Genomic DNA, 24747 nt, shown 5'->3' with positions numbered 1-24747 from the left:
TGAGTCGTGCTCAGTTCCCACCCGACGTTGCACTTTGCATTGAGGCCAAAGAGTTCAATTTTCGTCTCACCAGCCCACAGAATGTTTTGCCTCGTGCTCTCACAGTCTTTCACGTGGCTTTTTGCAAACTCCAGGTGTGCTGTAATGTGTCTTTTTATCAGGCGTGGCTTCTGTCTGGTCACTCTCCCATAAAGCCTAGATCTGTGAAGTGCTGCAGAGACTGTCTTTCCGGAAGGTTCTCTCATCTCATCCAAGGAACTCTGCAGTTCTGTCAGAGTGGTCATTGGGTTCTTGCTCACCTCCCTGACCAAGGTCCTTCTTCCCAGTTGTTCAGTTTGGTCAGACAGCCAACTCCAGGAAGTGTCTGGGTAGTTCCATATTCTTTCCATTTCCAAATGATGGAGCTCACTGTGCTCTTGGGAATTTACAACACTCGAGAAATTTTTAGATCCTCGTGGAGGATCTCTAAGTCTTACTCACGTTGTTGTTCTTCATCTTCTTCTTGTGGACTTTTTGTTTCACATCCTACAGTTTTCATCGAAACTTCCTGAAACTTGGTGGATATATGTAAAAATACCCTCCGCAGACAGTAACCATCTCCGATTTTGAAAATTCTTCCGAGAAAAAAAAGTTATGACGTCTAAATATCTCCACTAATGGAAATCGCCGAAAAAAAATCTCCGAAACGAGGTAAGCTTTTTGAATTCTGTTTGCGGGAATCGAACAGGGCATTAACAGAGATGAATTACCGCACACATGATACATCACTATGACGTCATATCAATTTTAATGACGTCATTCCTACTTTTTGACATTTTTTGTTTCACAACCCAGAGTTTTCATCGGATCTTCGTGAAACTTGCCATGTATATGCAGAAAGCCCACGCGCAGGCAGTAACCATCTCCGATTTTGGAAATTCTTATGAGAAAAAAAGTTGACATAATATCGCCGCTAATGGAAATCGCCTATACCATTATCTCCGAAACTCGGCAAGCTGTTTGAATTTTGTTTGCGGGAATCAAGCCGGGCATTAGCACAGATAATTTATCGCAAACCTGATACATCACAATGATGTCATATTCGTTTTTATGACGTCATCATTAAGAGGACCAGGATCTTAGCTCATTTGAGCTTGTTTTATACCCTTTTCCAAGATCAATGCTTCCTTCCAGTTCTACGGACAGTCCCTTGGATTTCATGGTGGAGTTTCGATCCTTCCATGCACTGTCAACTGTGGGACCTCATATAGAAAGGTGTGTTTCTTTCTCAATCACGTCCCATCAATTGAATCAACAGGGGAATTCCAATGAAGTTGTGGAGACATCTCAAGGGTGATTAAAGGAAAAGGGATGCACCTGAGTGTTGTGTTTGCATAGTCACATGACACTCCACCGGATCACAGGTCATGTGACCTGGCCGCCAGGGGTTGAGGTTCCGCCAGGTTGGCTGTAATACACAGTCGTGTTACCTCTTGTCCCGTGTAGTGTGTCCGTGTGGTCTTTCCGTCGGGATACAACACCCGAGCTCAATTCGGAGTGTCATCACAAAGGGGTTGAATACTTATTGACGCAAGACATTTCGGCTTTTAATTTTTTTTATTAATTTGTAAACATTTCTCAAAACATGCTTTCATTTTGTCATTGTGTGGAATTTTGCGTCGATCGGTGACGAATTATTTAAATTTAATCCATTTAATAAATTCAGCCCGGAACACATCAAAATGTGAAAAAGCCAAGGGGGGGGGGGTGTTGTGTCGCAAAGTCAGGCCCACATGTGGGTTCTTCAACTCAACCGTTTTCAATGACGTCTCCTGCTGTCCTTTCCCCACAGCTCTCTGACGTCATTTCCGGTTCCGCCTCGTCATTTCCGGTTCCTCATGCATTCATTAATATTCATATAACTCTTCAATACCACAGGGTGTGAATACTCGCTGAAGGCACTGTAAAGTGTAAAGCACAGTATGTCAAAAAAAATTGTCACGGGTTATGACGAAACTCGGTGGACACTTTGGGTGTGTGATGAGGAAGAATTGATTCGATTTCGGTGAAGATCCGGATCCAGAATTGTGTATTTTTTTTAATTTTAATCCTTCCTGAAAATAATTTGTATAAAAATATTTATTGCCAATCGAAATTGTGTTGTGGCGGTGTATTTGGTGGCACCGTTCCTCTTATTGTCATGGGGGATCCTCACTACCGACTACCTACGGATTTCACCAGCTAAGATTAAGTGCCGTAATTGCTTTACGTGTTTATAACAACATTGTGTTTTGTTTGTGGATTCGCTCCACGGTTTCGACGTAATCGACGATGTTTTTTTTGGGCGGTGTATTGTACTGATGCATTTGGTTCACGTTACTTTGCGTTGATTTTTTTTCCTCTCCCCTCCTTTCGAGTTGCTATATCCACGGAACGTGTGGTGGATTTTAAAACGTTTTAAAATGCGGGATATGTCAAAAAAAAACAAAAACCCTGATCCGGAAGTACTGGCGTTGTTGTGGTTACAGGGGTTAAAGGGTAACGGCAAAATACCGAGCTGGTTTGTGTCTGCTTCGGCTTTAGTTTGAGTAAATACGATTGCACGGAACACCGTCTTGGAAAAACAAGGTACAATATTTTGGTTGATGTTTAAAATGACACAAACTCGGTTCATACGGAATCGATGCTCCGGTGCTTGCACGGATGGTTCATTGGGGACTGCTCAATGTGCTCCTTGGTTCGAGGTAAATCAGTGCAGATTCACATGGGAGAGTTTTGGGACGAGTGCGTTCCCATATTTAAATAAATAACCTCTCCAGAGTCCAAGGCAGTTGACAGTTGGTTGGTTACCTGTACCTGCAGGTGATAAACCTGGTGGCATCGAATTGATGAGAGACTTTCAAAAAGATATCAATAGCTCTACTGACTGCTCCGTCATGTGACGGCTCGGGTTCAGGCCACAGAAAACAGTGTGCATCTTGGCATTATATCTCATCCAAACTATGAAAACACCTTGACGGGGTACAGGTATGACAGGTATACATCTGAGGTTTCATTGGAGAAAAGCTCGGCTGTTGTGTTGACAGCGTCGTTAAGTTGTTAAGAAGTTGGGGGAACTGAGCTATGAGGAACGGCTTGGAACATTGGGTGTAGTTGTATACAATGGTCGAGGCTCATGGAAATGGGGAAACACCAACAACAGAGTGGAAGTTGAGAGTGAGATAAAGAGGGGCGAGAAGGACATCAAGCGGGGGGGGGGGGGGTGAACAAACTGAACGAAACGCAGAAGAGGAAGGGGAAAGGATGAAACAGAAAATGAACAAACCAACCCACAACTAACCAAGACAAAGGGACAGAATGACCTGGAAAAGGGGAGTGTTTGGGAATGGGGTCATTTGGGGGTCGAATAGGTCATGACTATGGATGGGGGACGAACAGCTGTCTTGAAGCCTTAGACTTCGAGGGAAGAATGGGACTGAACAGATTGGGGGAGTTGGTTCCACAGGTGAGAGAAGAGAGCAACAAATGAGTGGAGGTGGGCAGTGAACCTGGATTTGGGGGATTGAACAAGAAGAGGGTTACCGGCACACCGTGTGAATCCTGCGGAAACGTTTCAGGGACAGAGCCAGGAGAGGGCAGAGGGTGCAAGACCTATAGATGCATGAACGTGGTGACATGGTTCAGTTGAAGATGATTTAAGGTTTTGATGAAGCAAACACTCAGACTCGACACAAACTGATCACACCACATTGTAGGTTCAATCTTTGAGCAAACAGTTTCTGTGTTTCAGTAGCCGACTACCAGTATCGACTGAATGCCCAGTCAGTCTGCAAACAACTTTAAGAGTGAAGTTACAACACGGCTTGTTAACTTAAACCCAGCAGGTTCAGTTTTAAATAAATTGAGTATGCACACTTTACAATGCAAGTCAAAATTGGTCTTGCAACCACTGCTTGCGATGACCTTGTATTCAAGGTAATGACGACAATACTGAATCTGCCTTTTTGTCGAAGTATTAATCACTTTGGGCATGATGGAAACTGCACAGTTTGTGTGAGTATTGATTATTACTGATGACCTTTTCCTTTCTTGTTGGTGTTCAGGAGGATGCAGAAGGACAAGAGAGTGGAATGTATCTTTTTTAGCGAATTCCACCCAACGGCGGGACCAAAGATTACATTCCAGGCGAGTGTGTAAAAAATAATCTCTCTCGGACCTGTACCTCATGTAAAATTTCATCAATTCCTCTCGAGAGAGGAATTACCGTATACGAGTGGAAGCCCGTGGTAAAAAAGGAGAAGAAAAAAAGGAATCCTTTTATTATTTGGCTGGTTTAAAGAGCTCAAAAATTGGAGGCGGGGGGGGGGGGGGGGAGTTCCATATAGACTGCCCAGTTCAATATCCTTTCTCATTGAAATTTTTTTTATAACTTTCCAGTAGATTTGGATAAATTTGAAGCAAGCAGGCTCAAAACGATATACAGCATGCTATGTCAAGAATTTATTGGGCCTGATATGTTCTATTGCATCAGGTATTGTGTGGTGGAGGTATGTGATCTACCGAGTGCCCTTCTTGTTTAAAATGTGACTTCAACAATATTATGCAAAGAACGGTTAAATATCATGGGAATTTAATATTGCATCACTGAATTTTTCCTGCATATATCGAATTTTGGTGTAAATATGTTAACATCCTCAATGCCAGACAGGAAATCCGAGCCGTATCCCTGGACATATCACGTGCTTTTGACACAGTCTGGCACCCTGCCCTACTCACCAAACTCTCTTCCCATGGTATTCAAGGCCATCTCCACTCATGGCTCGCAGACTTCCTCTCCTGTCGCAGTCAACGTGTGGCCCTAAATGGAGTTCTTTCATCCCCTCTTCCTGTGCAGGCTGGAGTTCCTCAAGGTAGCGTTCTGGGCCCTGTTCTTTTTCTGGTTTTCATCAATGATCTCTCGGACTCTCTGGAAAATCCTCTATTTCTCTTTGCCGACGACTCCACCCTCTGCCGTACCATCTGTCATCCCTCAGACCGGCAAGCAGCAGCTTCTTCGCTCACTGCAGATCTGGATAAAATCACAAACTGGTCCAACACGTGGAACATGTCTTTCAATCCAGACAAATCTCACACTCTCACTATGTCTCTTCGAAAGGACCGTTTACAAAACCCCCCCATCCACTTTCTCAACAATCCTCTGGAAGAAGTCTTTTCTTTCAAGCTTCTAGGTCTCACTATCTGCCATGACCTTTCCTGGGAAAGTCACATTTCCAACCTTGCCTCAAAAGCCAGTCGCCGACTGGGAATCCTCCGTCGTGCAAAGTCCTTCCTCGGCCCTCTTGAGCTCCTGACTACTTACAAAGCTTTTGTCCGTAGCCTGATGGAGTACTGCTCTCCCCTCTGGGCTGGTGCTCCTGCCTCCCACCTTTCTCGACTTCACGCTGTCGAAACCAGGGCTTTTAAGATCATTGGCATCTCCCGCAATGAAGCTGAGTCTTTGGGCCTCTCACTCAATCACCGCAGGTTGGTCGGTGGTCTTTCTGTCTTCTACCGACTCCTCTCCAGCCTTGCCCCCCTGCTCTCTCTGCGATTTGTCCCAACCACATTTCCACAGGGCGCTCAAGGTCCGCCAACAACCCCATTCTGGTAAAACTACCAAAATCACGAATCACTGCTCATCTTCACTCTTTCATTCCTCTTTTTTCCCGCCTTTGGAATAAACTTCCTCACTCTATTCTTTCCCATTCTTCCCTCCAGGCTTTCAAAACAGCTGTTCACCACCACCTCTTATCTTCCCCCATCCAAATCCTCGATCTTTTCTACCCCCGATAATCCACCCAAGCCCACTTCCTTCAATTCTCCTGCTTTCCTTCCTGAAAGTCCCTGTAATGTCCATCTTCTCCTCGCCATGTTCCCCGTCCCATCCCCATCCCTCTCCCTTCCACAGTTCACCTGTGTCTGTTCCTCAATGTTTTGTCCCTTCCACTCCCACCCCTCTTGTCTCATGCCTCCTTGCTGTGAGTTGTGTGTTAGCTCTCATACGAGCCTCGACCAAGGTATACAAAAAAAAAAAAAAAAAAAAAAAAAAAAAAAACTGCAGATCTCTGAATATACAGACAACGATCACGCATATTTCGAGACCTTCCTGTACATTTTTCAAACCTTTGATATTCCTGCAGGCTAAGCGCATGTAAGTGGTTACCACTCTGTTTCAAAAATGTCAAAAAATGAAGTTTGTTCCATTGCCTTCTCACTACATTTTCCTGAAAGTGTAAGTCTTAATGAGTTCAGAACAAAAAACCGTATTGCTTAATTACATATATATATATATATATATATATATATATATATATATATATATATATATATATATATATATATATATATATATATATATATATATATATATACCGAAATATGATACTTTGAAGAAATATGATACTTTGAAATATGATACTATTCTGATGGTTTTGCGAGTTTTCAATGAAATTACCTAATTTTTCTTTTTTTTTTCTTTTTTGGCAAAATAAATGAAGGTCATAGTATGTAACTTATTCTACAAACTAATGTGATAATCAAAATACCAATTTCTGGGATTATTAAGAAATAATACATACCTATTTTTTATTACTGCTCTATTCAGTGACTGTCAGATGCTGAAAAGCACTAAAAGAGAGAAGATTTATCGAACAAATTCTTGGACGTAAATTTTCAATTCAATCAATTCTGGGAGTAACAAAAAGCTCTCTAAATTCTCCAAAACTGTTTTAACTGCCTTCTGAGTTAATAAAATATTTTTTAAATACCTGGAAAAATATTTTTAAAGAAAATTAATTTTTTAATCAAATTCAAAAAAGTGTGACGTGCAGTCGGACAAAAATGCAAAATTACTCTAAAACAAAGCCATGCATGTTTTCAATATTTTTTTTCCTTTTATATCTATATCACTGTGCCCCATTTGTAAATAAATTTTGGTGAAAATAATCTGACGCACAGATGAATAAAAGCATTTTTTTAAAAAACGTGACGTGCAGTCGGACATTTGGGTTTGAAAGTTCAGTCAAGCCGCTGTAATTAACTATCCACCCGGATCATCTCAATTTTTTTACATTGATTATTGGTAATAACTTGAATAATTTAAGACACGTAAATATGAGTTATTGAGAAACTAGTCATTTTGTTAGGGGATTTCATAGTCCCAGGCTCTAAAAGGGCAATAAAACAAGAAAAAACTAGAGGGGGAGCACTCAGTAGAGTGCAAAACCTCCGCCGCCAATACTGCTAGGTCACTCAAATGAACCTGATATCCTATTCATTCAATTTGACGTCAACAGTGCTCACAGAGTTATAGTTTGCAACTTTCCCTTTTACTTTTAACTTTTACATACTCAATTCATTCATCATAACTAGATTCCTTGAGACAGAAATTGATTTTATGTGGGTACATCCACCTGAAGTTCCAAAATCAGCCGCAATTATAATTTTGGCATGTTTTTTGTTGGAAATCACTTATAACATGTAGAAATGCAAAAAAAAAAAAAAAATCGAAATTTTGTTGAAAAAAAAGTTGCAAAAATTTTTTTTTCTCAAACAATTCTTTTGGGGGGGGGTTGGAAATCACTTAAAATATGTAGAAATGCAAAAAAAAAAATTCAAATAGTTTTTCAAAATTGCCGCCATAGCGGCCATATTGGATTTTGGACGAAGTCCAAAATCTAATGGCATGATCCTTGGACTAGACCTAATCCCCCCACCAAGTTTCGTCGAAATCCGTCGAGGAGTTTTTCCGTAATACTGTTCACAAACAAACAAACAAACACAAACAAACAAACAGAAAGGGGTGAAAACAGTAACCTCCGATCTTCGATGGCGGAGGTTAATAAAAATATGCCAGAATGTGCATATATCATGCGAATCCACCACTGACCGACACAAATGCTGATTTTCTCAGACGGTGGGTGACAACCTTTTGATTAGATGAGAAATTTCATATAGAATGTTTTATACGTTGTATTTTTGCATGGTCAATATATGTCATATTTTAAGGTGAAACAAGAAAAAAGGCCAATACAGGGCATGTATCAGGTCAGGTGTGGGAGCATGTGCCAGAACAGCGCGTCGCTGCGTCCACTTTCCGCCGGTACTCCAGGGGCCTCCGTCTGGCCATCCCCCAGGCAGATGCCAGGCCCATCCCCATCTCCTTGAGATGATGGTCAACCTGCTGCAACCACGAGGCATGTGGTCGGCCCACTGGCCTCCTCCACTCATGAGACTCCCTCGCTGAGAGAATCTGGTGAGCAGGATCAGCGTCAGGAAAACGAGCCACATGTCCATACAGCCGCAACTGACGCTCACGGACTATGCAGGTAACAAATCTCATCCGAGTCTCTCTCAGCAACCGCTCGTCGGACACAAAATCCGACCAGCGATAGCCAAGGATTCTCCGAAGAGACCTGGTACCAAAGGAATTAAGTCTCCATCTCAGATCCTTGGTCAGAGTCCAAGTCTCGCACCCATAGAGCAAGACTGGAAGTAGCAAGGACCTGAAGACTCGGACTTTCGTCCTCCCGCATAGGTACCGGCAGCGCCACACCCCATGATCCAGTGAATCCATGACTCCCCAGGCCCGACCCAGACGTCTATTGACCTCTGACTCACAGCCAGCAGAGACATGAATATCACTGCCAATGTAAGTGAATCTCTCCACGACCTCAACATCCTCACCACTAACAGACACAGACAGGACAGCAGCATCCAAGATGTCACCGAAAGCCTGGATCTTAGTTTTGACCCAAGAAACCCGTAATCCCAGCGGCTCCGACTCCTCTTTCAGCACCTCGAGGGCCCCCAAAAGGATGTCTAAAGTCTCCGCAAAGATGACTGCATCATCTGCAAAATCAAGGTCCGAGATCTTGACATTCCCAAACGATGCACCGCAGATTGATCTCTCTGACATCCTCCCTAAAATCCAGTCCATACAAGTGCTGAAAAGTGTGGGGGGCAGTACACACCCTTGACGAACTCCAGTAACAACTGGAAATAAGTCAGAGATGGTACCACCACACTTCATAGCACTCTCAGTACCAGAGTAGAGTTCAGACATCAGATCGATCAGTTTTGGTGGCACCCCACGAAGACCAAGAATCCTCCAGAGGACATCCCGATTCACTGAATCGAACGCTTTACAGAGATCAACATAGGCTGCAAGCAGCCCCTGCCGAAACTCTCGTCTGCGTTCGGTGAGGACACGAAGGGCAAGGATACGGTCAATCGTTGATCTCTTTGGTGTAAAGCCTGACTGCTCTGGTCGCTGGTGCTCAAGCAGATGGTGGCGAACCCCATCAAGAATTATCCGAGCAAAGACCTTGCCGGGCACTGAGAGCAGCGTCACCCCTCGGTAGTTGTTGCAGTCTTGGCGATCACCCTTCCCTTTCCAGAGAGGGACAACAAGGCCCCTCTTCCAGTCAGTTGGGATGATGCCTGTGTTCCAGGCAGAATACAAAACTGTATGCAACAACACGAGTGCAGCATTTCCACCAGCCTTGAGAAGTTCAGCATGGATGCCACATGTATATTCAATAAAAATCCTGTATGTTCAGTAATATACATCATAGACCCATGAACCTATATATTTTAAGGTCCTATGGAACACTGTCTGTGCAATGAACAAAATTTCATGACCAGTAGTAGTCTTTGTGACTTTCAAAAATGCCACTCAAGTCAGGGTATGCCATAAAATAGGGGTGGTAACCACTTACATGCGCTTAGCCTGCAGCCCTCAGACTTATCCCGGTTGTCTGGTTGAAATCCAGCAGGTCGCAGCAAAGCGACCGCAATGGCAACTCCCCATCAGGGATGGAATGAATGCCGTGTTACTGTACAGATTAGGATCCCCAAAACGGTCCAGTGATAGGTGTCACGTGACTTAATCTAATAAGGCTGAGCAACCAGTCAAGTGATGCAGTCTTCTCTCTGGTGTGGAGATTGCAACCAATTATTCCCTGAACAGGTCCTCAAGATTCTTGCACCACCAAATGAAGCAGCCACCACAGTCAGAATCACCTCAAGACGAGGTATCTACACTAATAAGTGTGTGTTTGTTTGTCAGTGTGCGTGTCCTCCATAACTCCAAAACCATGAAATCTAGCAGCCTGAAACTTTGCAAGCACACAAAGAAAATGCCAAGGAAGTACATGACTGAAAATTGGGTGTTTAGGTTAAGTAAAACACTCCTTTTGAAGATGGTTAACGGCCTTATTTAATAGCGAACGAAGTGAGCTTAATACTTAACGCGTGCATGTGAGAGAATAGGAAACAACAACAACACAATACCCCTGGCTATTTGGAATCCGTGTCGTTGGCTATGACCTTTTGCTTCTGGTTGTTTTTAAACACTGTGCGGTGTATAAACACGATTGGGTTTTATTTCTATCTTGTGAATATTACTTAACGCGTGCACATGAGAGAATAGGAAACAACAAAAACAACACAATAGCCTGCCAATTGTGAATCCGTGTCGTTGGCTATGACCCTTTTGGTTCCGTTTTTGTTTTGTTTCTGGGTTTTTTTTGTTTCCGGTTTTTGTCATGGGGAATGATGCATGCCGGGAGATCATGACCGGAAGTGTTTATTTATTTGTTCAATAATTTTTTTTTCCCAAAGTTAATTTTATACTTCCGAAAGTGATTTTTTCATGACAGAAAGTGTTTATATTGTATTTAACATTACCGGGAGTAATTTTGAAACTCTTTCCGGAACTTATGTTTTCTTTTATTCTTGACAATAAGTGATTGTTTATTTATTCAATTATTTTTTTCCCAAAGTTAATTTTAATGAAGATATCTCCCGCATCATCAAAAAATAATTTTTCATTGTGATTTACATTATTTGATCGCTGATCCCGAATCCAGGCCGAATTAACCGGAAATTGCGTCAAAATCATCAGCTGTGCGGCTCTTACACGTACCACGGTATAGTTGGCAAGTGTACAGTTGTGAACATGTTATAGGTAAAGTCAGACGTGAATGTAAGAAGAATTCTACGTTCGCTTCTAGGCTTTGCCTATTCCATATTAATATCCTTTATCAGGCACCATCCTTTGCCATCTCGCTCTCCATTGGGTATTGAGGCATATCCCAGATTACCTCGATGGGATCTGAAGCCGCCATGTTTTTTTGGCCTGCTCAACCACGTCTTGACTTGGAATAAGCCGCAACGATTTCTTTTCGATAAAGTTTTTTTCTCACTTTCCTCACTCATATTATCGAATGCCTGCTCATCATAGCTCCAAATTGCTGGGTACATCGTTTTTGTAAATGCTATAGTTTTCAAATCAGGAGCTTGGAGCGATTTTATGCATAATATGATTCAATTTTCCACGAACTACTCTCATGGACGAATTAAAGTACTGTATATCCTCGAAATATGATTTTGGCTTTGAGGATCGGATAGCGTCCAGACTAAATAAGGGTCAAAATCTGGAGTGAAATGTGATACTTTAAAGAAATAATAAGTCCTATAACTAAGCCTGTATAGTGGATACCTATTTACTTTCAGCAAGCAAGGCTATATTCCCTCCTTCTCCACATATATACACAAGAAAATGTGAAATTTCCAAATCATTAAACTTATCCTTTTCTACTGTTTGGAGAGTTATATTGTTGCGAATCTGGAAGCCATGAGCACACAACATACAGGTCCTATAGATCAGTTATATCGGTTAGTACATGTTGTCAGTTCGGGTCCCGACCCTAGTCTAATGGGTAATTAAATGTTCCTGCGCTGTGGAGTTATTTTAATAGTCAGGTTTTCTTTTCGTTTATTTTTACACCACCAACATCAATGCCGACGACACCGCATCACCCTCACCTTCACTTCACTTCCATCACCTCGCTCTGGCCGACGTCATGGTGGGCGGAGTTCAAGGAGGAGCCGCGCGGCGGCCCTCGACCAACGAGCATGCAACGAGTGAGGTGACCGTCGCCCGGCCAATCAGATCCCACGACAGGAGGAAAGAGCTCCGCGTTATGTCACCACACCCTCGGGCCAATCAAGGAGCTTGCCGCCCGTTTTGGCCAGTGAAAGAGACGAAGAGCGATTTGCGCGCCAAAACCAGCCAGTGAGAGAGGGAGGATCGCGAGGAGCCCCCCCCTCTGAAGAGGGGGGTATAATTATAGGTGCGGTCTGTGCGTTTGAGGGTTCTGAGAGTTCTGGCAAGAAGTGAACATCTGCACGCAAGCTGGTGGGGTGAAAAAAGCGTCTGTGCACAGAGTGGTCGGTGCCACGGAGGGTCTTCTCCTGCCAGCTTTCGCCCTGCCGATTTCGTTCGCCTGGATCCCGGTCGTGAGGGCATCTGGATCGAGCTGGCGGTCCAGTTCTGCCCCGAAGACCTGGTCCTTGAAGACCGCACGAGGCGGACAGGTCCGAGACAGGCCTCAATAAAGACCATTTTGATCCGATTCTCTTGGGTGTGTGCGTATGTGTGTTTGTGGCGCCAGTCAGTTAAGTAGTGAATTGTATAAGTGCCGTGCTGTACATACGTGCCTTTAATAATCGGTTTAACTCTGCTCTTGCGTGCTTCCCTCGTTCCCCAATTATTATTGTTAATAAATACCCCGATTGTTAAATGTTTCAGCTCGTTCATGTCTTTTCCTCCATTGGCTTAGCGTGCTGTGTGTTGGGAAATTAGCCAGGCTGTTGCCGCTGTAATGGGATATTTGGGACCGACGGATCTCGGCGATCAAACAGCTCGGATCGCACACGGTTCGAGTACGCTAAGCGGATCGTTCCGTACAGGTACCGTCGAGGGTGTGGAGACTCGGTAAATCGCCATGTGGTCTCTAGGTATTTTGAAAATTGATGAATAACCCTGTACCACATGGCAGAAATATTGACGCTTCACGGTCCGATAAGGGACCCGGAGTTTTCCGAAAAGGTACGATCTAAATTCCGGGCGATCGGTCGAGCCGACTCTACTGCTCTATCTGGTGGTCGTGCTTGCAGCCGATACCTGGCCCCGCAACAATATTCAGTGAACAAAAAATTTAGGAACGTAACTGTGGTGTACTGATAGAAGATGCTTAGCAGGCAGACACGATGCGGGGGAACAGTCGAGCCGGGCTGTGGTGCACAAGCGCGAGCACGAGCGTACTTTGCCCGTGGCTCTCCTTTATTGCGTATTCAGCACACTCACGAGCCGGGCGACTCCAGCATTACTACGACGCCTCAGGCGGCGCGCACACCTTATATTCCTTGCAGATACGGTGACCACAACGACCCCTCCTCCCATCATCATGCCCCGCCCTGCATGCCCGCAGGCTACACCACCACACTCCTCCCTCCTAAAACTATGATTATTAAATGATCACCATCATAATAAGCATAACCAGCACGAAGGACTACGGTATAATAGTAGACAAGGCACAAAAAATGAAAACAGCGAAGTATAACAGCACATCACATCATATAATGCGTGAAAGCGAGCTAATGGAGCTGCCCCGGCCAGGTTCCGAAGACGGAGGTGCACACAGCACCTCCCAAACTCTGGCCGCGTTACCGATATGAAGCAGCAAGGCGAAAAGCACAGCAGCCCTACACAGCGGAAACGCCCCCAGGCGGCTCATGCTGACATGGCCCTCGGCGAGGCCGTGGCGATCTCCCGAGCAAACCTCCCCCAGGTCAGGTCAGGTATGGGAGCATGTGCCAGAACAGCACGTCGCTGTGTCCACTTTCCGCCGGTACTCCAGGGGCCTCCGTCTGGCCATCCCCCAGGCAGATGCCAGGCCCATCCCCATCTCCTTGAGATGATGTTCAACCTGTTGCAACCATGAGGCACGTGGTCGACCCACTGGCCTCCTCCACTCATGAGACTCCCTCGCTGAGAGAATCTGGTGAGCAGGATCAGAGTCAGGAAAACGAGCCACATGTCCATACAGCCGCAACTGACGCTCACGGACTATGCAGGTAACAAATCTCATCCGAGTCTCTCTCAGCAACCGCTCGTTGGACACAAAATCCGACCAGCAATAGCCAAGGATTCTCCGAAGAGACCTGGTACCAAAGGAATTAAGTATCCGTCTCAGATCCTTGGTCAGAGTCCAAGTCTCGCACCCATAGAGCAAGACTGGAAGTACCAAGGACCTGAAGACTCGGACTTTCGTCCTCCCGCACAGGTACCGGCAGCGCCACACCCCATGATCCAGTGAATCCATGACTCCCCAGGCCCGACCCAGACGTCTATTGACCTCTGACTCGCAGCCAGCAGAGACATGAATATCACTGCCAAGGTAAGTGAATCTCTCCACGACCTCAACATCCTCACCACAAACAGACACAGACAGGACAGCAGCATCCAAGATGTCACCGAAAGCCTGGATCTTAGTTTTGACCCAAGAAACCCGTAATCCCAACGGCTCCGACTCCTCATTCAGCACCTCGAGGGCCCCCAAGAGGATGTCTAAAGTCTCCGCAAAGATGACTGCATCATCTGCAAAGTCAAGGTCCGAGATCTTGACATTCCCAAATGACGCACCGCAACTTGATCTCTCCGACATCCTCCCTAGAATCCAGTCCATACAAGTGCTGAAAAGTGTGGGGGCAAGTACACATCCCTGACGAACTCCAGTAACAACTGGAAATAAGTCAGAGATGGTACCACCACACTTCACAGCACTCTCAGTACCAGAGTAGAGTTCAGACATCAGATCGATCAGTTTTGGTGGCACCCCACGAAAACCAAGAATCCTCCAGAGGACATCCCGATTCACTGAATCGAACGCTTTACAGAGATCAACATAGGCTGCAAGCAGCCCCTGCCGAAACTCTCGTCTGCGTTCGGTGAGGACACGAAGTGCAAGGATACGGTCAATCGTTGACCTCTTTGGTGTAAAGCCTGACTGCTCTGGACGCTGGTGCTCAAGCAGATGGTGGCGAACCCTATCGAGAATTATCCGAGCAAAGACCTTGCCCGGCACTGAGAGCAGCGTCACCCCTCGGTAGTTGTTGCAGTCTTGGCGATCACCCTTCCCTTTCCAGAGCGGGACAACAAGGCCCCTCTTCCAGTCAGTTGGGATGATGCCTGTGTTCCAGGCAGAGCACAAAACTGCATGCAACGACACGAGTGCAGCATTTCCACCAGCCTTGAGAAGTTCAGCATGGATGCCACAGATCCCTGGAGCTTTGCCCCGTTTCAACTGGTTCACCGCAGCCCGTGTTTCCACAAGCGTAGGTGGACCACAGTTGATTCGAGGGTCAGCAGCAGGGATTGTAACACCCTTGACGTCCAACTCGACAGTTGGGGGATCAGCCTGGTACAACCGCTCAAAGTAACCGGCCCAGCGGGCCTTCACTTCAGACTCCTCTGTCAAGAGCCTACCACTCTCTGCTCGAACTGTAGTGCTCCGAGGGATGGGCTTGGATGAACGTAATGCGCGAATTCCCCTGTAAGCGGGACGAGAATCACCTGTCCACAGGTGATGCTCTACCCCCTCACAGATTCCTCGCACATAGGCCTCCTTGTCCACCCTCAGTGCACGTACAGTTTTACGCCTCAGCTCCCTGAACAGCTCAGCTCTGCCATTCAGCCTGGCCCTGCGACTCTGGTCAATGGTATCCAGTGTCCCTTGAGAGACAAAATTCTTCTTTGCCCTGCGGTGAGCTCCAAGGCATCCACCGGCAACATCAAGGACGGTGGTCTTGAAGGCGTTCCACAACTCTTCAGGACCCCCCAAAGCACCCAGACCCCCCAACTGTCCACTCAGCCTGTTCGCAAACTCCTCAGCTACTCTCTCATCCCTGAGCTTGGCAACATCCAGCCTCGGCTGGGATGGTACCATTCTCCAGGATTTAAGGTGCAGCTTTAGAGTTGCTACAACAAGCCTGTGGTCAGCATTGAGGAACTGAGCACTCCGGTAGACCCTGCAGTTCTGGATCATCCTCCAACGACCGTCAATGAGGACATGGTCAATCTCCTTTGCCACACCGCCAGCGTTGGAATACCAAATCCAGCGATGAGCTTGTGGGCGCTGAAACCATGAACCAGCCACCCTAAGTCCATGACTTCTTGCAAAGTCAAGGAACTTAGTGCTATTCTGGTTCATAGTTCCTGACCCATGGGGACCAACACACACCTCATAACCGTCCCTATCAGTTCCAGTCGATGCATTGAAATCCCCCAAGACTAGAAGTGTATCTCGTCTGGGGCACTGATCAACCACAGACTCGAGTGTGGCGTAGAATGCATCCTTCACGGTGAGATCACTCGCCTCAGTCGGAGCATAAACAGAGACCAGGGAAATGACACCTAAGGAGTGACGAATCCTTAATCTCATAATACGCTCGTTGACCGGTGTTACCTCAATTATCATTGGGGTCAGCTTATTGGACACAGCTACAGCAACTCCTTGGGTATGGTAACCATCAGAGCGACCAGACCAATAGTAGGTGTAACCACCCACCATTATCTCGCCGCAATCCGGTCTCCGAACCTCAGAGAGAGAGCTGCAATCCCGATGTCCAAATGCTTGAGCTCAGATGATAACAGAGACAGGTGATCATCCTCTCTTAGGGATAGGACATTCCAGGCACCCACCCGAAGGGACCGCCTCAGGTTAACCCAAGGAGACCGCCGTCTGGTGGACGACACCTCAGCACCACTCCGACGCACTCTCCCGCAATCTGACCCAGGGATGTTACCCCGTGGTTTCCCTCCTATCAAAGATTGGGGGTCCCGAAGGCTTTGCCCCAATCCCGTCATCCGGTGAGCTGCCCTGCGAGGGAAGCTGCACAGGAGGTACTCCCACGGAGTGGGTTTTCAGATTTTTTTGCGTTTTTGCGTTTTGCGGAATGAAGGGTTTTACGGTGGCCGGAGTGCAAATCCTGCCACCAACCTCCTAATAAGAAGTGACCCAACTGCAGGAGGACGTCCGCAGACACAGTTGGGCACTAGATATGGATGGCCGTTGGCTCACAAGGAGCTCCTCCGCCCTTTGACAGGTTTTGTTTTTAATCCTGCTGGGTGTCCATATCCAAACACCCTCCTCACCAGAAAACCTGGTGGGGGAGACGGTTTAGTCGCCGACAACCTGACCATGGAACAGGTTAGTACAGGTTTACATGGTACCTGTAGCAGGTCACAGATCGAACCTGACCTGACATAGATAGATAACCTCCCCCGGCACCATCAAACGCCTCTGGCCCACTTCCCCCAGGCAGACCTGACGCAGATAAACATTCCGAGGCCGGAAGCCCGCTGTCTGGAAGCCGTGGCGCCAGCGCCAGCCTCGATTGACCTTGGATGGGGGCGCTGAACAGCGCCGCTGGCTGGACGCACTCAAGGCTCCAAAACAACCCACGCACCACAATCAGTTGAGACGCCAACGCCCGTCTAAACGGCCTTGAGCGAACACAGAGAGCTGCGCCCGCAACCAGAGGTGGGGGTAACGCCGACCAGCGCACCAGTCTTGGCTCCGAGTCGATCTTCGAGACCCACACGGCAGTTAGACGGTAGCAATTCCATTTAAACCACACTTCAATCATAGGCTCGTTATAAATCACTACGAACATCATTCGAACCATTGCAAACTCATGTTTCCGTACAGCGCGTTCTTTTGATAAAATCCCAGCACATGACAAAGCAACTACCCGCGGCCCGGGACAATGGAAGGCCAACCCAACCTTTTTATTCGCCACCACCGCTCCCAAAGCCACCACATCACATTGATCATAATACAAATCCCATTGATTGATCTCCGCCAAACCCACTCTCACACGGGAACTGCTGGCATTTATTTCAACAACGTTAAACTGCATCACTAGAGCAAGGAAAAACACATATGCAATGAACAGCAACCCACAACCCACATCACGAGTCCGTCTTTTGGTTGTCGACTCGATGTTGTGACTCGCGACTTCCTTTAACGCCACGGGCTCACCGCAACCTGTTGAAGCTGTCCGAACAACACCGGCGCGCATTTCCTCACGAACGCTACCGAAGCGCGGGAACTCATCGCGAGAGCTGATACGGCTCTCGCCGCTCCCGAACCGTACATCACCGCCGCAGGCAGCAACGAACGGCCGCTCCCGTTGCATCGACGCGGCCCCCGCCGCCAGAACCTCGCCCTCGGTACTCGACGAAGGCATCGAAGAGAGCACTGGCACACCTGGAGGTACGAACCGGAGATCCAGCCCGAGGTGCGCCAGCCAGTCCCGACCCAAAAGGACGGGCCCCTCCCCTCGCACCACGAACACCGAGAGCCGGGCGCGTCGACCTCGGTAGCGCACTGAGACGTCGGCCCTCGCAAGCGGTGCAATCGCTTCACCGGTGTACGTGTGCAGCGACAAGGCCGTCTAGACCAGGCGAACACCGCGAAGACCACGAGCCGCCTGCTCACCCATGACCGACACCGCAGCCCCGGTGTCCACGCAAAACACGGTCGGCTCGCCATTCACTTCGACCTCCACCGTGAACAGCGTGGTCATCTCCGAACCAACGGAAAACAGACTCAACCGTGGTTGCATCTCCTGCTCCGGCCCGCCGGCATCGCCATGCCCCGGTTGCAGGCCGATCTCCAGGTCACTGGGGTCCTCCCGCACCTCGTCATCCAAGACCCCAACGGAGGCCCCCGCCATCCGACACACACGCTTCAAATGTCCCACCTTGTGACAATGCAAACACACGGTGTTCTTATACGGGCACATTTGTCGCAGGTGCGGACCCCCACACCCCCAGCACCCCTGGAAAGCCACTTCGCTCCCGGTGCGACCGTGCTGCGGTGCGCGCCCTCGTCCCACACCGCCAGGCGCGCGTGCGACCTGCGGCACTTGAGTCATCGCGCGGACTCCGGGCTGCGCGACCTGCGGCACTTGCGCGGTCACCGCGTGGACCTCGGGATCAGCCGACATGCCCCAGCTGGAGCTACTCATTACGTCCTGGCCAGCGATGGTGCGGACATCCGTGAGTGTCTGCTCGACAGACGAAGCAGTCCCGACCGCCGAGTCGAATGTGATGTCGGTCAACCGCAGGATGGCTGCTACCATCTTTGCGTCTCGCAGACCAGAAATAAAACGATCTCTGAGCCGTGCCGGACGCTCCTCTGTCGTGAACTTGCAAGGCACAGCCGAATGCTTCACCCGTGCTACGAAGTCTGCAACGCGCTCCTCGCCACCTTTAGCGAGGTGATCGAACTGGAACCGCGCGAGATGCAATGACTTCTCTGGCGCCAAGTGGGTCTTCATTTTCGCCACGATGTCCTGAAACGATAGCCCGTCATCACTGGGCTTATTCGGAGCCACCAAATCACTCAGCAGCCGGTAGTGCTCCGTTGATAGCGAGGCGAGCAAGATCGCCTTGCGTTTCTCTCCATCATCTACATCATTCGCGTGAAAGTAGCAACCTAACTGTTCAGAAAACAACTCGAACTCATCTCCCCCGAAAACGGGTACGCGGCCGTGCGCCGTGCCCCGACCTTCTGCCATGCTCGTGCTGGCGAGACCCTTGGCTCCGTAGCCTGGAACCGCACGGGTTATTTGCCGCCCTGCACACGCCGATCCGAAGATCCTCGTCAGCCAACTGTGGTGTACTGATAGAAGATGCTTAGCAGGCAGACACGATGCGGGGGAACAGTCGAGCCGGGCTGTGGTGCACAAGCGCGAGCGCGAGCGTACTTTGCCCGTGGCTCTCCTTTATTGCGTATTCAGCACACTCACGAGCCAGGCGACTCCAGCATTACTACGACGCCTCAGGCGGCGCGCACACCTTATATTCCTTGCAGATACGATGACCACAACGACCCCTCCTCCCATCATCATGCCCCGCCCTGCATGCCTGCAGGCTACACCACCACAGTAACAAAATTAACCACCTTCATTGAGCTACAGTGCCTAAAGAAAGTCTACACCCCCTTTCAAAATTTTCACCTTTTGTTGCCTTATAGCCCTGCATGAAATTGCATTAAATCAGACTTTTTACACCTTTACTTACACATTGTAACCCACAACCTTCAAGTGAAAAAGAAATTACATACACAAATTTCAGAAAATTAATTAAAAATACAAAACTAGAATATTTCGGTTGGAGAAATGTCCACCTCCCCCCCCCCCCCCCGAGTTAATACTTGGTGGAAGCACCTGTGACAACAATTACAGCTAGGAGTCTGTTGGGATAGGTCTGTATCAACTTTACACACCTTGATTGGGCAAGATTGGCCCATTCTTCTGTACAAAACTGTTCTCGCTCAGTCAAGTTGCATGGGGAGTGTTGATGGACAGCAATCTTCAAATTGTGCCACAGATTTTCAATTAGATTTCGGTCAGAGCTCTGACTGTGTTTCGTGTCACTTTCATGCTGAAAGGTGAACTTCAGTCCCAATTTCAGCTTTCTTTCAGAGAGCAGCAGGTTTTCCTCAAGGATTTTTCTGTATTTTGCTCCATCCATTTGATCTTCTATCCTGACAAGTGCCCCAGTCCCTGCTGATGAGAAACATCTCCATAACATGATGCTGCCACCATCATGCTTTACAGTAGGGATGGTGTTCTTTGGTGGATGTGCTGTGTTGGGTTTGCGCCAATGTAAAGGGGCTGTCACACCTTGACGTTTTAGCCAGCGTATGGCAAGGTCTCAAAATGTGTGTAAAACGCTGGCGTACGCTGAACTATTGATGTTTTTTTAAGTTTTGGGTGTATAATAACGTGTTGGACGTATGCATAACGTATTAGTAACGTACACAGAAGGTTTTAATCACATATAGCTAATTTATACCAACGAATGCTGAGCGTGTTGTCAGCGTTCACAACCTGTGCCCAATGATAGTCTAACTTATGCATAGCGCGCAGCAGCGGATCGCCGATGATCACGTGGCGTAGGCTATTAATAGGCTGTGGCTCGACGATTCAAATCATAACAGCACTAGACATCGAAGTGTGAAGCCACTGTCACACCTTGACGTTTTAGCCAGCGTATGAAAAATTTGCCGAACCAAGCTGGCACACGTTGAATACGTTATGGGTAAGTTTTGTATACGTTAAGAGCACACTGGCATACGTCGTAGTTTTCTGGCATATGTCATCATACGCCGATAAATTTTCAGCATGTTGATAATTTCTCGACGTATGACACACGTTCCGCATACGCTGGCATAAGTTGTAGGCACGCTACGCGATCGTTGACACACATCGACACACGTTACTTGTACGTTACTCATAAGTCGAAACACGTCAATGTAATGGTTAGTGTCAGTGTTCCAGACTCCCTGGTTTTTTTTTTTCTTTCTTTCTTCGGTATGACGGTGATGTTAACACTTTGATTTCTAGCGCGGTTACGATTTAAATCGTTGAGCGGCAGCCTATTAATTATATTATAACCACACTAGAAATCGAAGTGTCAACATCACTGTCATACCGAAGAAAAAAAAAAGAAAAAAAAAAACCAAGAAGTCTGGAACACTGACGCTAACCATTACCTTGACATGTTTCAACTTATGAGTAACTTACAAGTAACGTGTGTCAACGATCGCGTAACGTGCCTACAACACGTTACTCATAGGTAAGAAATAAGTTTCGGGTACGCTAAACATTACCTCGACGTGTTTCGACTTATGAGTAACTTACAAGTAACGTGTGTCGACGTGTGTCAATGATTGCGTAATGTGCCTACAAGTTATGGCCAAGCGTATGCGGAACGTGTGAGTCATACGCTGGCATACGTCTGAAAATTTCAAGCATGGAAAATTTCTCTAACACCACGGCGTACAAAGACGTATGCCAGCGTACTACGAAAAAAAGCCAGCGTACTACAACGTATGTCAGTGTGCTCTTAACGTATACAAACTTACCCATAACGTATTCGACGTGCCAGTGTTTTAGCCAAATTTTGCATATGTCCTTCATACGCTGGCTAAATCGGTCAAGGTGTGTCAGGGCCTTAACGTTTTGTACTTTGTCCAAAAAGTTCCATCTTGGTTTTGTCAGACCACAGATCTTTTTGCCACATGGCTTCAGAATCTCCAGTGTTTTTTTTGCTAATCTCAAATGGGACTCAAGGTGGGCTATTTTGAGTAATTGCTTCCTTATTGCCACTCTATATACCGTACAGCCGGGCAGACTTGTGGAGTGCTTGGGATATTGTTGTCACATACACACAGTGACGAGTCTTTGCCATAAAGGCATGTAGCTCTTTTAAAGTTGCCATTGGCCTCTTGATGGCCTCTCTAATCAGTATCTTCCTTGTTTAGTCATCCAGTTTAGAGGGATGGCCTGATCAAGGCAGGATCTTGGTGGTATCATATGCCTTCCACTTCTTAATGATTGCCTTGACTGTACTCCAAGGGATATTCGAGGCCTTTGAAATATTTTTTATTCCCATCCCCTGATCTGTGCCTTTCCACAACTTTATCTCGGAGTGGTTTTGAAACCTCCTTGGTGCTCATTGTTGAGTCTTTGCTGTGAAATGCACTACTCAGCAGAGGAAACCTACAGGAAGAGCTGATTTTACTCTGAAATAATCAGAATTACTACAATTTAACACAGGTGGAGGCCAATTAACTTGGTGTGTGATATTGAAGGTGATTTGTTACACCTGAACTCATTTACAAATGCTGTTATAAGGGGGTGGACACTTATCCATCCAAGATATTGTAGTTTTGTATTTTTAATTAATATTCTGAAATTTGTGGAATTTCTTTTTCACCTGGAAGTTGTGGGTTACAATGTGTAAATAAAGATGGGAAAAGTCTGGTTTAATGCAATTTAATTCCAGGCCATAAGGCAACAAAAGATGTAAATTTTGAAAGGGGTGTAGACTTTCTGCAGGCACTGTATTTGATTTAATGCATTCACTGCTTGACCTCGTGCCCTGTTCCCCAGAGGGACTACTTATCCATAGCATCTGCCAGATCTGTGTCTATATTTTCAGAGGTTTCACAATGTGCTCCACAGGGAATCAAAGTAAATCTGGTGAAAAACGGGCGTTTTAAAATAAAATTGTAATGTTTGCGCGGACTGCGAACCGATGTACCACGTGACACGTGGACAGACGAGCAGGCAACGTGGCGGATTATCTGCAGTGTTTATTTCACGGCTGAAAAAAAAACGGCTAAATAAACAAGAAAGGTGACACCTGCACATTATTGAAATATAACTCTTCGCCCTTCATGATAAGAAATTGGCAGATCAAGTGAAACTGGTAAAGCAGTACTCTGAGGACATCCGAAGGGAGTTTGGTCTTGACAAATGTGCCAAGTGCACATTTGTACAAGGAAAAACAATAAGAACAGACAACATCTCAATGTATGAAAGCACAACAATGCAGGAACTAGAAAACGAAGCATTGTGCAAATACTTAGGAATAGAAGAAGGCCCCCAGGTACAACACAAAACAATACGTAAAATAATCAGCAAAGAATACTTATGCAGAATAAGACTAATTCTGAAGTCATCCCTCTCCCCAAGAAACAAAACCAAAACTATAAACCATCTTGCAGTGCCGGTATTACAACACAGCTGTGCAATTATAAACTGGCCACAATTGGAGAATAACTAATTAAACACCTCATCCTTCCAAGGCTGGCAAAATGAGTACCAGTTGCTGGGATGGTTGAGCCATTTGAGTATCCTGTGTTGGAGTGGTGACCCGTCCAGGATTGTGTCCAATAGCCCAGGAGACCGCTTCGGCAGCACCGACGCTCTGTACATAGTATGGTCCCGATGGTTGGATTAAACTTTGCGACGTCCCCAGGGTTGTTCTACATTAAACAGCAACTCTTTTGTGGATAAAGTCATGATTTGAAGGAATTCATTTTATTTCTTTAACTGCTGTGGGCATGGTGAAGACTGGCTTTAAAGTTAAAGGGATCCTATATGGCATACAGCCACAGCCTGGCCAGCTGTTCCTTATCAACCATTTAATTGGAGTGTTTCCTTGGGTGCTTAAGCCTTGACAGTATATACAAAACTAATAATAATAATAATAATAATAATAATAATAATAATAATAATAATAATAAAAGCCTCTTGCTGAGTGCCCAACAGTTGAAAGCGGTATAGTTAGTCTCCCAATCGGGATGTACAATTGGCAGTTGCTACAAGGTAGAAGTACATGATTTACAAATGTTATATGTTTATCTTTGTGAGTTCCAAAGCAAAATATATTTTATAATTCCGATTTCCGAGCCGTTTGCCATCCTAACGTATTTTCTAAATTACAGAGCCAAATTTTTTTTTCCACCCGTCACATGACGATTGGCAGCTGTTTGTTTATAAACATTAATGTTTATGCACATCTCTCTGAAACGTCTATAATGCTACGTTGTTTTTATGATTCGTTTATGGAAATTCCCCCAAAACAAGGGTGAAAGATTCTCAAGGTTTTTTGGGTTGTATCTAGTATGTACTGTAGTCGGTAATCACACTGACTCCAATCTGCCAATTCCTGAAGATTTGCAGATTTCCTCCGTCTCCGTCTCCGTCTCCGTCTCCGTCTCCGTCTCCCTCTCCCTCTCCCTCTCTCTCTCTCTCTCCCTCTCTCCCTCCCTCTCCCCCTCCCTCTCCCTCTCTCTCCCTCTCTCTCCCTCCCCCCCATTCTCACTCCGCTCCCGCCTAATACAGAGCAGTATCCTCCCACACATCTCTCTGTCCGGATGTTGTTTGTTTGTATCCGGGCGGTGTTTGCTCCGGACGTGTCTGGGCGGTGTTTGTATCTGGACAGTGTTTGTTTGTCTCCGGACGTGTCTGGGTGGTGTTTGTATCTGGGCGGTGTTGTCTCTGGGCAGTATTTGT

General features: G+C 46.6%; 1 protein-coding gene across 6 annotated transcripts in view; it reads left to right on the top strand.

The window, feature by feature from the left end:
- Window positions 1–2454: 2454 nt before the first annotated feature.
- NPRL2 (NPR2 like, GATOR1 complex subunit) overlaps window positions 2455–24747 on the top strand; it is a 51424-nt gene continuing 29131 nt past the window's right edge. For 2 of the 6 annotated variants that reach the window (XM_085863954.1, XM_085863953.1), the window contains exons 1-3: window positions 2489–2723; window positions 4083–4164; window positions 9989–10052. In XM_085863954.1, coding sequence (XP_085720080.1) covers window positions 2663–2723; window positions 4083–4164; window positions 9989–10052 — 207 coding nt within the window. In that variant the 5' untranslated portion in view covers window positions 2489–2662. Of the gene's footprint in view, window positions 2724–4082; window positions 4165–9988; window positions 10053–24747 lie in introns of all 6 variants that reach the window. The other 4 variants (XM_085863956.1, XM_085863955.1, XM_085863958.1 and 1 more) reach the window with 3 other exon arrangements.

This window comes from Eptatretus burgeri, chromosome 18, assembly GCF_056783735.1.
Source record: "Eptatretus burgeri isolate ZD-2024b chromosome 18, Ebu_testis_v1, whole genome shotgun sequence".
Classification (NCBI taxonomy): Eukaryota; Metazoa; Chordata; class Myxini; order Myxiniformes; family Myxinidae; genus Eptatretus; species Eptatretus burgeri.
Note: the sequence above shows the minus strand (reverse complement) of the source record. Positions and strands in the feature narration are given on the sequence as shown.